The 15406-nt window shown below is 42.1% G+C and overlaps 1 protein-coding gene across 6 annotated transcripts in view; it reads right to left on the bottom strand.

Annotated features, from left to right (window-relative positions):
* Positions 1-1436: 1436 nt before the first annotated feature.
* The window catches only part of LOC113054640 (microtubule-associated serine/threonine-protein kinase 1-like), a 35149-nt gene continuing 21179 nt past the window's right edge, over positions 1437-15406 (bottom strand). For 4 of the 6 annotated variants that reach the window (XM_026220330.1, XM_026220349.1, XM_026220341.1 and 1 more), the window contains exons 6-27: positions 13059-13219; positions 12866-12941; positions 12549-12758; positions 12334-12435; positions 11509-11641; positions 11356-11423; positions 11152-11228; positions 9286-9494; positions 8712-8850; positions 8204-8336; positions 7661-7826; positions 7454-7555; positions 7258-7380; positions 7064-7173; positions 6822-6976; positions 6492-6724; positions 6166-6378; positions 5376-5605; positions 5165-5287; positions 4957-5093; positions 4672-4859; positions 1437-4252 (exon numbers count right to left, since the gene is read on the bottom strand). In XM_026220330.1, the coding sequence (XP_026076115.1) occupies positions 2745-4252; positions 4672-4859; positions 4957-5093; positions 5165-5287; positions 5376-5605; positions 6166-6378; positions 6492-6724; positions 6822-6976; positions 7064-7173; positions 7258-7380; positions 7454-7555; positions 7661-7826; positions 8204-8336; positions 8712-8850; positions 9286-9494; positions 11152-11228; positions 11356-11423; positions 11509-11641; positions 12334-12435; positions 12549-12758; positions 12866-12941; positions 13059-13219 (4596 nt within the window). In that variant the 3' untranslated portion in view covers positions 1437-2744. Of the gene's footprint in view, positions 4253-4671; positions 4860-4956; positions 5094-5164; positions 5288-5375; positions 5606-6165; positions 6379-6491; positions 6725-6821; positions 6977-7063; positions 7174-7257; positions 7381-7453; positions 7556-7660; positions 7827-8203; positions 8337-8711; positions 8851-9285; positions 9495-11151; positions 11229-11355; positions 11424-11508; positions 11642-11725; positions 11917-12333; positions 12436-12548; positions 12759-12865; positions 12942-13058; positions 13220-15406 lie in introns of those variants that run through there. The other 2 variants (XR_003277416.1, XM_026220365.1) reach the window with 2 other exon arrangements.

The raw sequence follows: 15406 nt of genomic DNA, 5'->3' as shown, positions 1-15406 counted from the left end.
TACCTGTGGTGAATTTCTGTCAGTATTTAGACATTAAGTCCTTAATCGTTCAAATCTACTATCATGTGCCTCATCTCCAGCCAACATCTTCCTAATGGTTTGTTAATATGCAACATACCGAGCAGAAATGTAATTTCAAAACATTCTATTAACTATTAATTTAGGGACATCCTTGATCTAAAAAGTTATAAGTAATTAAAAATTAAGTAGTTGTAATTTTTCTTAACAAGTATAATTAAATGCCAGTCCCTACTGGAATAATAACTAGTTTTAATAAATAAGAACTAGTATCTAATGAAAAATTATCTTTAAATAAGTCTGTTAATAAGTCCGTTAATATATATATATGTGTGTGTGTGTGTGTGTGTATTGGCAGGATTGTTCAATTAATTAGCCAATTTCATTCATCATAAGTAGCAATAGGCTGAATTGCAAATAGGTAGCTTAATTCTAATACACGCAATGACTATCCATCATTAAATTTTTATATTTATGTAGCCTACACAACGTTATCCTTTTGTTTTTAATATTAGGCATGTTTGTGTGATGCATCCCTGAGTAATAAGCAAAGGCAGCGTGCACTCTGTACCTGCCCAAAGTTGCATTTTCCACCAACGTGCTCTTTAAATAACACAAAATAAAAAATATTGCACCATTGACTTTAGACTAGGTTTCGGTTGGTCTACTTTCAACTCCTCAAAATAGCAATGTGCCAGAACACACCTCTTTTTAAGACCAGCACGCCCATGGACACACAAATGGGTGAAAATGCATTTGCTAATTAAACGACGTGGCGCTGGACGGTAAAATTAGAAATGCACCGGACAGAAACTAGCAAACACACTTACGCTGCACCTTGCGTTGCTTTGCGCCGGGTGTATGATGGGCCCTAGTAGTTAATGAATAAGTACTAGTCTCTTATCAAATAAATAAGTGTCTAAAAATAAGTACTAGATGCATGAAAATAGCTAGTACATTTTACAAATTAAAAGTTAAAATGGCTTGCCACAGAATAAGTACAATATTACTATTTTTTCATTATGCTGGGTTTAATCATATAATGCAGTGTTTGGTCTGAGGAAACAGAAAATGGTTAGAATTTGTACCTTAAATGATTTGTGCTAAACTGCATTCAAACTGCTGCTAAATAATCAGTAGTTCAACCTCATCGATTATAGTTATGGTATCATATTTTATTTTAACTGCAGACATATTTTCACTGCAAATATAAGAAATTTGCTGTGAATTTTATTGGCAACACTGCTTATATGAACAATTTTAAACTTTGATGTGTACATCAAGTCATCAAATATCCAGCTATAACTAACCAATATTTATAATATTTATATTATCATGTTAATATTTATCAAGCATTTATCTACAAAAACATGCAAGGGGACAGACAACACAAAGTAGTCTTATTCATAATTCCAGCACTTTATTTATATATTTTTTAATTGCATTAGTTTATAACATTGCCTGAGGTGAAAAATAATAAAAAAAAATGTAAAACAATGATATAAGAAGTGAATGTACAAAATAAATTCACAGGTAAAATCAGTTTGAGAAATATTAATGCAAAGCAGCACAGTTTTTAACAATAAAACAAGGCGAAAATGATTCAAATAACATTGTAAACAAATAAATAAATACAAAGAGATAAAGATGTAACAAAGACTTAAATCAAAGTACATTCTGTAAAACTGCTTGTACTCGTTGCTTGAGTAACGGTATCTAATCTAAACACACTGAAACAATCTATCCTACATACACACACACTTCACAGCACAAATCCCCCCCAAAAAATAGAAAATTGGGTAAAGTGTAAAATCCTCTATTGGCAGAAGACAGTAATATCAAGGATTGGCTGATTTTGAAAAAAAAAAAGCGCGTTATCATGGCACCAATCACTCCTAAGACAATGCTAGATTCACTACACAGAGTCTCCAAAGGTCATTCACACAAACGTGTCGGTAAAAAGGCAGCGAAGTAGCTATATGACTACAGACTTTAGTCAGGGTGGATTATTTATGCAGATTAAACAACATTGCAATCCATTAAGAAAGTAAATATGGTAATTTCTGATTTCATGTTGTCTTTTCCTGGGCATTTCCAGTGCAAATGTAATTTAAGACAACAGAAACAAGCACTTATAAATATGGTTCTGTACCTGTGCAACCATAATTTCCCTTTTCCACCAGTTGAACCCTCTTAAACCTCTAGTTAGGCATTCTGTTGCCTCTAGTATAGCACTACTGAGGTACCGGACCCAGATTTACTAGACGTTTAGATCTATGGTTTCTGTCACTAGGTAAATACTTAAATACATTTCTAAATCTTCCAAACTGAGTGGTTGAGATCAAGGTGAATGACCGGTCATGCCCTCTACAGACCACGCAGGAAGCATTGGAAGTGCAGTGTTAACTAGCCTTAGATCTTGGTTTAATTTTACATATCTAATTCTTTTGACTCTTCTATTAACAATTTACATGTAACATGCATCTAGAGAGATGTACTGGTTTGTTCTGCTGTACATCCACATATGATGGTGCATATATTCTGACAGCATATGCACATACAAACATATTTGACAATGGCCATTTTAAAGCACCTTTCCTTTATTTTTTGTGTGTTATATCTTGGTTTGATGGATGTAGAGTCTTTTGAACAGCCTGCATTTGGACAAATACTGGGAATGCATCCCATTTAAAGTTCCAAACTGAATGTTCCTATTAAGAATATTATTAATGCTTGGAAGAACTCTTCGATGCCTTTTCAGGCTTTGACGATCCAGGACTTGGACACGTTCCCTTTAACCCACAGCAACTCCCGGACGAGACCTCAGACTTTCCCAATGTGGTGGCTCGTTTGTCCTCGTTGGCTTTGGTGCTGTCCTTGGCCTTGCCTCCTTCCTGAGAGCCCAACTTCATAGGACCAAGCACAGTTTTAGCCACACTGGTGAGCTGCGTTACGAAGCTCGACCTGTCGCCAGGAGTTACAGCACGTGATTTGCAAGGCATTCGGGCAGTTGGAGATGGAGAGGCTGGGGACACTTCGGCTGCTTCCAGGATACATCTATCCTCTTGAGGGCCTCTGGTTGACCCCGATGGGATTTGAACACATTCTTCAATGGTTTTGGACTGAGACTTTTCTGAGACTTTCGGTGCACCAACAGAAGGTGCAGTCCCCGCAATGTTTAGAGGTCCTTTACTCAGTTTGCTTGCCTCTGGAGCCATTGTCTGCACAGTTTTCTCCTTCACTGGGATCTTTCCCATGTCCTTTCCATTTTTCAGCCCTTTAGGAACATCAGTTTGAAGGCTATGGGGTTTAAGTCCCTGTGCTTCAGAGCTCTGGACAACCGGCATCTGCTCAAGGATCTTGGGACCAGAGACAATTGCATTAAGGGATTCTTGCTTTCCCACATCCCTGGCTGCTTCCTTCCCTTTCAAGACAACTGAGTCGTGAGAAGACTCAGACTTGGAGGCCACTTTCTCCTTCTGAGGTGGCTCGTCAGTCTGAGTTGATATAGGATCCAAGATGGGTGCTACAGGTTGGGTTTTTGACACAGTCCTTAAAACAGCTTCACAGCTGTGCTGCTTCGCTTTCTCCTCAGACTCTTGTTCCGCCATTGAGTCCTGCCTCCCGAGCTGCCTCACCGGACTCATCATGAGCTGGCTGGACGCATGTGTTGCCATTTGGTCGGGTGGAGCACCAGGCATATTCTCACCCTCAATCTCCATCAGGCTCTGGAGGGCATGTTCACAGTGGAACAACTCCCGGCGGTAATCAGTATGCACAACTTCCAAACCATGCTTCCTCGTGGACACCCCATGCCCTCCTTTTCTGTCTGAGCCCACGGAAGACAAGGAGGATGGAAATGAAGGTGGAGGGGGTGGGCCAAGCTTCTCAGCTGACTGCACCTGTTGAAGGAGAGGCGAACGCGGTGGTTCTGCGCTCTTGGGCCGGGGTCGTGTGATTGGAGGAGAGGTGTGGAGCTTGGCGGGGAAGGCCTGTGTGGTGTTGGAGCTGCCGACGGTGTGTCCGGCGATGGATGGCGGGGAAGACGAAGTAGGGGACAGCGTGTGAGCCAGCGGAGACAGAGGAATATTCCCGACGGATTTGCAGCGAGCAGAACGGTACTGCCGGTGGGTTTTGGGTGAGAGACCATAAAGAGAGCTTGGCCGCATGTGCTGAGATGTTGCAGGTGAGTTAGGCATGCTGGATGCTGGAGAACTGCTCTGAGACGACGTGCCTGAGAGGACAAGGACAGAACAGCTCAGAACCTCAAAGAAACTTGAAAAGAGCACACAATCAGTCAAAACACCCAGCACTGACTGAAGCCAAATACCAAAGGCTAATTAAGTTATAAGAAAAGAAGCACCACTTGTTACAGAAATATCATCTTCAGTAGGTCAAATGTTTGTCAAATACATACTGTGCTAATATACCCAGTTACAAACATTAAACACTAACTCTCCCAACACCTTAAGCGCTGTCACAGCAATGCATGTAAAGTATATAAAACAAGACTACACACTTGTAACTTGTTGCATCTGAATTTGCATACACACACACACACACACACACACACACACATATATATATATATATATATATATATATATATATATATATATAAAAAAATCATAAAGCAGTGGGAGGAGCTCTGACCGAGGAAGACGGAGTCTGGAGGAGAGCGGTACGTCTGTGTGGAAGAGCGAGGTGTCCAGTTGTGTGTCGGCGTTCCAGGTAGACTGTCTCCCAATGACAGTGAGCGATTCAGAGAGGACAGACTACGACTGGTGTGATGCAGGTCGGACTGTTTTGTGATCTTTTGCAAGAGAGAGCTGTGCTTCTTACTGCAGACAGACAGAGGGAGAGGAGCAAATTGAATAAACGTACACCACAATTATATAAAAATAAATGCTTTAAGTAAATATATTTGCTCCTTCTGACCTCTCTTGTCCATCTTTTGTGGCTGACTTCTTCTTTCGTCTGGCCATCCTGGCCTTGCAGCTCAGTTTCCTGGCCGGTCCGATTTTTATGGATGTGTTTTCCAATGGAGTGGTTGTCACTGTCACTTTGCTTCCACTCTGAAAATTGAATGCGCCATGTTAAATTTATTGATTAATATCTCTATGAAGTGTGTTTGTGATGCCCATACCTTCAGAATGAGCTCCACCACCTCTGTGTGCACCAATCCATGCACAGACTCCCCGTTCACATGAGTGATGAGGTCACCAGCACAAAGCCCCGCCTCCTGGGCTGGCCCACCACAAGCTACATGCTGTGATTGGACGAAAGCAAAGGCAATCATCACATGTAACACATTCTTTAGCTTTAAATGAGAAGAACGTTCCAGAATGTGTCCGTACCCAGACCATGTGATGTACACTGTAGACGTTACTGTCGCCCATGTAGACTCTGATGGCACGCAAGGTGAAGCCGTACTTCTTTCCAGAGCGATGGATGGTGATTGGTGAGCGCAGGACATTGACTGTAGGTGAGTAGTCACGAGTCGGAGACGACTCACGAGATGAGGGATTGGAGTAGATGGAGCGAGGAGACATGGGACTGCCTAGTGTTGATGTACCATGCTGCTCAACTATGAAACCAAACATCAGAATTTTACAAAAGCTCAAGTCAATGCTATGTATATTGAAATGCTTGACTACAAATAATTATTCAGTTAATGTACAAAGGTGTAACGTTGAGAGTACTTTTTATGCAATTTTGTAGGTTGTTGACATTTTAATCTTACAAAAAAAAATGTAAATAAACAAAAGCAGGGAAAAAAATTAATGCATATATTTATTTATTTTAAAAAATATGTGCATGGAACGGTTTACTTAAGCATAGTGTTACGAACGATTTACACATAAATCTGCATGTTTCATAAATGAGACCCACAAAAATGCTCAATATAATAAATGTTTTATACATTAAACTAAATTTTAATTACGATTAAAAAAGAAAATTTTCATTTTTTACAATCAAAATATTTTATTTATATTGTATTGGTTGTTGGCATTCATAAGTGTTTGTACACTATAGTGTATGAAAAGTAGTGTTACGATTTGCATTTCATTTTGTATTTTTATTTTTGGTCATTTTTAATAATAATAATAATAATAATAATAATGAAATAGTTGTCTGTGGCCTCACCTGCAGGTATGATGACAGTCAGGGTCGTGGCGGAGGTCGACTTCATGGCTTTGGTTCCTGAGTGAGTTGCTGTACGTTTCTCACTGTCGGTCGCGATCTGATGATGCCGCGCTCTTCGTAAGACGAGGTCACTTCCTATGCGAGGCCCAAACGAGTCTGGTATGAGCAGAGGAGCTGTGGCAGCGGAGGCATCGGCAGGCCGCAGGAGTTTATCTGATACACAGAAGATATTGAGACAAAACTCAGTAGTACTTTGAGTGATTGACACCCAGGAGCACAACGGTAAAACATATTAAATTTATTTCTAATTACTAAATAAAAATCACCTCCAGGATGTCCCGCTGTTGCTGTAGAGCTGGACTCCACCAGTCCAGAGCTGGCTCCCTCTAGTGACAAGCCCCTGGTTTTGATGGGTGTTTGGCACGTGTGCACATCCCCGTCTCCGTCGAGCTGAGAAGCGAAGCGGTGCGTGTCCATCAGCGCTGAGAAACTCTGGCGAGCGCTGGGAGGACTGGAGTCTGATTCAGTGAAGGACGACTCTGAACAAGACAAACGCTTCCTACAGAGACAGCCAGACAAACAGAAGGGTTTACTAAAGATTATGAGTCTCTGTAATCAGAATTAGAGATTATATTGTTGCCTTCGGTCTTTCTTACATCTCAGGGGATCCGGTTCTCCCGGTCTTTTCTTGGAGTGTCAGGCTGCCTAGACTTTCTCTCTTACTGCGATCTTCTCCGTGAGCTTTGGGCTCTCGGCGGGTCACCACAGGTTTGTGCTCCAGCTGGGACAGATGCTCCATGCTGCTGTACACCTGTGATTCAGATGCACTAGACATTACCCATAATCCTCAGCATTGTGTAAACGGCAGAATCATTTTCATGAGACCGAGAGGTCTAACCTTGCAGAAGTGTGGCGAACAAGAGGAGAAGCAGTGAATCTCTGCTGGCTCATTGACAATGGTGTCATCCTCATCGTACGAGTGAACGTGATTATATCGCTCTGATCGTGCTAAAAAACAAAACTGATGAGTTACTCACTAATGCACGCTTAACAGACAACAGCACAAACACACACTATCTGTCAATCACTCACTGTCAAAGTAGCTGGTGTCCTCCTCCGACTCCAGATGAGGGATGAACTCTGCTTTCTGTCGGAGCAAACTGCTCCAGTCCAGATCACAGAAGAACGAATGCTGCTTCACCTCGAACGCTCCACCTGCGCACAAACACATGACTTCAGTCAGCGCGTGCAGAATGTTTGGCTCTACTAAAACAACGTGTGACGTCACCTGTGCCCAGTCTGAGCAGCGGGTTGGTCTGCAGGAGAGATGAGATCAGGTGCTGTGCATCAGCGGGCAGGGCGTCATCATCACTGGGCCACACGATGTCATCTACACGCATGCATATTTGACAACTTTTTTATTTGGATTCATGAGAAAATGTCACTGTGTAAAATATCTGCTGTTTATTTTTTTTTCATGTAGGTGAGTCTTCACCTGTGATCACCTGACCAAATAACTCCTCTGTTGTGTCGCCGAAGAACGGCACGCAGCCCACCAGAAACTGGTAGAGGATGATGCCCATGGCCCACCAGTCCACGGGCTTGCCATAGCCCTGCCGCAGGATCACCTCCGGGGCGATGTACTCTGGGGTGCCGCAAACCTGGGGTCAAAGGTCAAAGAACGACAGTCAGGCCCTTAACATGACTCCATCTGTGACACTTGATCATCACCTCGGGCTTGTAGTTTCCGGTGCATTGCACTGCAGTTGCTGAGGTGATTGGAAAAGTTCTTAGAATGTTGCAATGCCATTCCAGGTGTTTGGAATCATTTTTAGAATGTTGCTTTGCAGTTGCTATGGTGTTGCTTCATCAACACTTCATCAGTTACACTTGATCATATGCTTGAATGTGTTAATTACATTCGTTATGATACAAATAACTAAATTAAACAGGCACACAATGAAATTAAAACTGTCGTTTTGTGGCTTTTAGGCCATGGCTATGTACGATATAGAATACTGTGAGTATTATCTGGTACCTGTTTATCCAGGAACTCCCTGGTGTCCTTCTCGATGTGTCCCTCATACAGGTTTGTGGTGAGACTCATGAGACCCATTTTAGACAAACCGAAATCAGTGAGTTTAATGTGACCCAATGACGTGATCAGCAGACTGACGGAGAGAGAGAGAGAGAGAGAGAGAGATACAGACAGAAAAAGATGATGTGAGACAGTCTTTACAGTAAACACACTCAAGCGGAGTGGCACTTCTGACATGTGTTTAATTATAAAACACAATCTGTCCAAATTAAACGATATCATTAATCTCTCACAGGAAGTGCCTTGTACACTGCATTTCATTGCCTTGTACCTTACATGTGCAATGAAAATAAAGTTGAATCTAATCTAATGTCATTGCACAACAGATGGCAAATGAATCCCAGCAATCATTTGATTGAATGCACATGGTCATTTAGTAAATGACATGCTTCCTGCCATCATCATTAAATATCATTCAGAAATATTTTAAATGTTATTGGTGGATTACTTGTCCGGTTTGAGATCTCGGTGCACGATTCCATAGTGGTGGATGTATTCGAGTGCCAGCACGGTTTCGGCAAAGTACATGTGTGCCATTTCCACAGGCAACGCTCCAATATTCTTCAGCAGTGCCGCACAGTCACCTCCTGAAACAAAACACACAGACGAGTTGTCTTTTGTTTCTCATATGACAACCTCATTTGAAATCTCCTGCTTCTCAGATGTTTCTCCTGAGAAACAGACTCAAGTACTTGCACACGTCTCCTCAAATGTTTCAGAAGAGATCTCAAACTGTGCTCAGATTTGCTTGAGATCCCCTACACAAACTCAAACTTTTCTCTTTAAATAATCGGAGCTGCTTTCCACATTCATTTTACAGCCCTGTACCAGGGTTGAGCAACTCCGGTCCTGGAGGGCCACTGTCCCGTAGAGTTTAGCTCCAACCCTAATCAAACACATCTGCCTCCAGGACCGAAGTCACCCATTTCTGACCTAGACTCTCGGACCTAGAGAAATATCCGAGACCTCAAAGTCAATAAAGCTTTAAAAGCGCAATAAAACTGTGTGTGTGTATGTCTCACCCTCCACGTACTCCATGACCATGCACAGGTGTCGTCTAGTCTCGAAGGAGCAGAACATGCTGACCACGAACGGGTTCTCAGCGAAGGTCAGGATGTCTCGCTCCACAAATGCCTGCTGGATCTGATTTCTCAGAATCAGGTTCTGTTTGTTGATTTTCTTCATAGCGAAGCGCTCCCGCGTCTCCAGATGGCGGACCAGATATACCGCGCTAAAAACACAGCGGCTTCTGTCAGTGTGTGTCAACTTCTCTGTGTGTTTGGTTATTTAGTAGATGCGTTTGTAACCACAGTGACGGTAAAGACATTTATAATGTTACAATAGCTTTCAGATACAAATAAATGCTGTTCCATTAAACTTTCTATCCTCATCTACAAACCTGATTCCAAAAAAGTTGGGACACTTTACAAATTGTGAGTAAAAAAGGAATGGAATAATTTACAAATCTCATAAACTTTTATTTTATTCACAATAGAATACAGAAAACACATCAAATGTTGAAAGTGAGACATTTTGAAATGTCATGCCAAATATTGGCTCATTTTGGATTTCATGAGAGCTACACATTCCAAAAAAGTTGGGACAGGTAGCAATAAGAGGCCGATAAAGTTAAATGTACATATAAGGAACAGCTGGAGGACCAATTTGCAACTTATTAGGTCAATTGGGAACATGATTGGGTATAAAAAGAGCCTCTCAGAGTACCAGTGTCTCTCAGAAGTCAAGATGGGCAGAGGATCACCAATTCCCTAAATGCTGCGGTGAAAAATAAGGGTCGTAAGGGTCAAAGATGGAAAACCGTACTGGATGCCCGTGATCTTCGCCCCCCTTAGACGACACTGCATCACATACAGGAATGCTACTGTAATAGAAATCACGACATGGGCTCAGGAATACTTCCAGAAAACATTGTTGGTGAACTGGCCATTGCCAGCTAAAACTCTATAGGTCAAAAAAGTAGTCATATCTAAACATGATCGGACTGTGGACTGTGGGACTGTGGCAAAGTGGAAAACTGTTATGTGGTCAGACGAATCAAAACTTGAAGTTCTTTTTGTAAAACTGGGACGCCATGTCATCCAGACTAAAGAGGACAAGGACAACCCAAGTTGTTAACAGCACTCAGTTCAGAAGCCTGCATCTCTGATGGTATGGGGTTGCATGTGTGTGTGTGGCATGGGCAGCTTACACATCTGGAAAGGCACCATCAAAGCTGAAAGGTATATCCAAGTTTTAGAACAACATATGCTCCCATCCAGACGTCGTCTCTTTCAGGGAAGACCTTGCATCTTCCAACATGACAATTCCAGACCACATACTGCATCAATTACAACATCATGGCTGCGTAGAAGAAGGATCTGGGTACTGAAATGGCCAGCCTGCAGTCCAGATCTTTCACTCAAAGTAAACATTTGGTGCACCATAGAGAGGAAGATGTGACAAAGAAGTGCTAAAACAGTTGAGCAACTAGAAGCCTGTATAAGACAAGAATGGGACAGCATTCCTATTCCTAAAATTGAGCAACTTGTCTCCTCAGTCCCCAGACGTTTGCAGACTGTTATAAAAAGAAGAGGGGATGCCACACAGTGGGAAACATGGCCTTGTCCCAACTTTTTTTTAGATGTTCGATGCCATGAAATTTAAAATCATCTTTTTTTTTCCTTAGAATGATACATTTTCTCAGTTTAAACATTTGATATGTCATTTATGTTGTATTCTGAATAAACCATTGAAATTTGAAACTTCCACATCATTGCATTCTATTTTTATTCACAATTTGTACAAAGTGTCCCAACTTTTTTGGAATCGGGTTTGTAGATATTGGAGCAAACGTGGGGTGTGTTTGTGTGTGTGTGTGTGTGGTTTACCCATAGGCTCCATTGCTGATCAGTTTTATAGTCTGGAAATCTGCCTCTCCAGGTGGCTTCATGGGTTTAATTTTTCCCTGGAAAAGAGAAAAATCCACTCAGCTCTCACACAGGATGGCATTATCATCTTCTAACAGACGCTTTACTAATCCTTTTCAGATTTCCTGGGGCTGTGTGTGTGTGTGTGTGTGTGTGTGTTCAAACCTCTGCAGAGTCATCTGTCTCCGGCGTGACGGGCCCCTCGCAGTCGTAATGCTCTCGACTGACCATCTCTGAAACACAGACGTGACAGTCGCTCAGTGATCAGCAGTACTGGGATCAGTGTTGTGTGATTGTTGTGTGACTGTGGTCACTCACCCTCCAGAGGGTCTCTGGTCAGACCCAGCTGACTGATGATGTATCGTGGGATGTCGGTCTTCATCAGGTGTCCTTCTTTAGCGTGATCTTCAGCCGCCTCCAGCAGATGATAGAACTCTTCAGGGTTAAACTCCTGCACAGCGGGTCAGAGCGAAATCTGTTAGGGTTGCTATTCACGCCAAGGCATTGTTTTGTTTTTAGAATGTTGCTATCCAACTGCTGAGGAGTTTGGGACTGATTTCAGGGTCTCTGAAGTGTTAGGAATAGTTTTCTCTATGTTGCTACAAGCTCCTTCACTCTGAAATAAGTCATAAATGCCGTGCAAGTTCAGTTGGGTTTAAGGTGCAGGTGGCATTATTGTTTGGTTGAGGATAAGCTCTAGGGTTCAGTTTCTGAGACAGTCCAAAACTAAAGCTGAATTAAACTGAACATTTTGTAATTTTCTGGAGTACAAGAACACATTCTCCAGGGTTCTACAAGAAGCTCATTTTGGGGTCATCTCTGTTTAACGGAATAATGAACGGTTCATGTTGTTTAATCCTGGAGAAGCACAGAATCATTTCCAAATGAGTTTTACCAGGAAGTGAATCACAGAAGGTGAATGATAACAGCAACACTCTCACAGCTCCCAATCTAAATGCTAATGCAGCCACAGGTTCAACTTGCTCTCGCTCTTTTGTGTGTTTTGCAGTGCTTCCAGTTTAAAGTACTTTTCTGAAGGTTTGGAAAGCGTCAGCCTTGTGTTGTTGGTGTCCAGCGGGGTTTGCAGCATCATGTTATCTGATGAATGGATGAAAGAACAAGCAAAAGGAAGCATTTTCTCACCAAACACTCCAAAAGTCGAGCAGGTCGAGACATGATGAAGAGGAGTTTCTTCACCAGCTCGGTGATGAAGGTCAACTCTGAACTCTCTGACCGCTTATAAGCCTGAGAGACACAGACAGAGAGAAACAAGCGAAACAATATGTTATTATTTCTGCACATTACAGTCAAGAGATGGCAGGTTTGGTGAGATCTCTGTTGTGATGTGGTGAACTCACATCATCCAGAAGTTTCTCCAGGTTCTCTTGCAGTTCGAAGAAGTAGACGGACGTGATGAGATCCTCCTTAGATTTGGCCAGGCAGTCTCTGGACAGTTCGATGATCTGGTGGTGAATGAAGCTCAGGACTCCGTCGGCCAGCGGCAGAACGCTCTCGGGACAATACGAGTGGATGAAATCACACAACCGTCCCTCCATCTGCGTCGTGGCCTGACAGGAACAAATACAGAGACTATTTCTGAAGATAAACCTAAAGATACATATTCTAGAAATAATAGCATAATGCTGAGGTGTGAGACAGTGTGTGTGTGTGTTACCTTAGGGAAACGCTCCCTGTAAACATGATTCATCATGATGATCTCATTGTCGTAGCAGCAGTGAGAGCGACCCGGACTGAACACATGACAGAGAAAGAGAGAGAGAGTTAAACACGACTACTGCAACACACACATTCTTTAGCATGAGTGTGTGTGTGTGTGTGTGTGTGTGTGTGTGTGTGTGTTGGCAGACCTCAGGCTGCGTGAGCGGGGTCTTATGTGGGGTGAACAGCGCCCCCCGTCCTCATCAGTGATGCTCTCTCTGCTGTCGAAGTGTTTGGACAGGAAGTGCAGCTCATCCATGGTGGGTTGAGACGGCAGCTGGTGCAGACGCTCCTGAGACGAGTTGGAGGACTGCAGATGAACACACAGACTCACATCTCAATAAACTGTGAAATTATGGGATTCAGAGCTGAAAATGCCCTACCTAACTTAAAATCGCAACAATTCCTTATTCAATGTGTGACACACATCATTTTGGTGGCTTTGGAAAGAAGAGTTGATAATGCTCAAAAATATTAAAAGTTATAGACACTGAAATGCCTTCTATTATTTCAAATCTGAAGAAGATACCATGAAAAATTATATTCTGTTATATATATATATTTATTAGTGGTGGGCCGTTATCGGCGTTAACGTGCTGCGTTAACGCGAGACTCTTATCGGGCGATAAAAAAAATATCGCCGTTAATCTATTCTCAAAGTTGGGTTGGGAGCTGGGTCTTGGCGAGCTATGATGACTTTCACCTTGAGATTTCCTGTAACCGACTGGCTGAGGCCAGCCTAAAAAGATGCTCAGGACAGTTGACGGGCCACTGATGCGCATCGTCACGAAAAGCTTATCTTTTTCACATGTTTTTACGCCTTACCGCTTGTCGATTTAAACATTAAAGCATCCAAACAAGACACGGAAAAGCTGAATGGAGTAGCTGGTTACTGGTGTTCGGTGCGCACGAGAGAGAGAGAGAGAGAGAGAGAGAGAGAGAGAGAGAGAGAGACGCGTATCACAGCGACACTGAACCGAGCTCTCTTCTGCGAAGAGAAAGGCGTCTCAAAACACTTGAACATCGAATTTGCTTATTTTTGCTCTTGTGCCGACAAATACATACAAAATATGTCAAAATATCCACCTTGGAAATTATGCTAGAAAAACTGTCAGTTATTTCTCAAGTGAAAGTAAACAGTTGAGGAAAAAAATGGGATGTGTATTATATTGGATGCGTTCATGGTCTCTTAAAGGGACCGCGCCTAATTTAGCTACTGGGTGCTGTAATGTTAATACAAGAAAATTAAAGAAAATCACTCACTGCTCTTGACTGAATTACTTTGTAGTTTTAACAGTCAAACCAAAAATTATTCAGACACCAGGTATAATTTTTGATATATATAGCAAAACTGTAATAATGTAAGAAATGTTGAAGGTGTCTGAATACATGTAGGTTTGATTGTATCTTTCATTTCAGACTATCCAGTGCTATTTTACATTTAATTATTTGGTTTCTGTACCTTGACACCTACAAACTTAAAAAAAACGTAAACATTGGTGTGAAACAGGTGTACGGTTGTTTGCACCTTGTGCAATGTGGAATTAGTTTACAGCTTTTTCAAGCACTTTGTGATGCATTTTGGAAACAGGAGATGAGCCCCTTTTCTAATGCACCACCTAGCTTGATAAACCCCTTCTCAAAGACTTACTGTTTGTCAATTTTATTTGGATAACACATATTGTGAATGCCTTCGTCAGAATTCGAATGAGCCATTTTAATCTAGATTAATTTCGAGATCACAGTGAGATAAATATAGGGATGGGTACCGAAACCCGGTATTAAACTGGCCCCGGGGCTAAATTATGAAAGACCGTAGTATCAGTAAGATCTGACGGTACCGGTTCTGCTTTTGGTACTGGAGGGGGAAAAATTTATGTACTATGTATTTTTTTGCTTAATAATGTTATCGTGCACATTTTATCTCACCAAACATTTCTAATGTGCGATCACACCCACACACAACAAGAACGAGACATAACAGTATGAAAACTCCTGCTTAGTAATAAAGAGTGACGATGGCGAAGAGATTTGCTTAATGATGTTATCGTGCACATTTTATCTTACCAAACATTTCTAATTTGCGATATTATTAAGACGTTTGTCTGTGAGATCTAAGAGATTTCTCATGCGCGCCGCGGAGGCTGTCTGTCAGTCACACCCACACACAACAAGAACGAGCACGGCGCACACACACGCGAATGGGCTGTTCACATATCTCGTCTTTTGCGCGCTCAAGTTTGTTATTTCAAATGCAGGTGCGTGGTATGCGCGCTCATAATGGAAGCGACGCGCAAGCGGTCGGACGAGCTCATTTTTTTCCAGGCGTGTCCGCACCGCATCAAGTTAAAAACATCTCAACTTTTCAGAATGCCGCAAGCGCACCGCAGGTCATGTAACTTTCTCACCTTTTCCGTAACAACGTTGAAGCTCAGCCAAGATGAAGGAACCGCTGATAGCTGTATGTGGATTTTTTAATTAATTTAGTAGCAGTGCT

Source organism: Carassius auratus, chromosome 3 (assembly GCF_003368295.1).
Source record: "Carassius auratus strain Wakin chromosome 3, ASM336829v1, whole genome shotgun sequence".
Classification (NCBI taxonomy): Eukaryota; Metazoa; Chordata; class Actinopteri; order Cypriniformes; family Cyprinidae; genus Carassius; species Carassius auratus.
The sequence above is the reverse complement of the archived record's forward strand: the minus strand, read 5'-3'. Positions and strand labels throughout refer to the sequence as shown.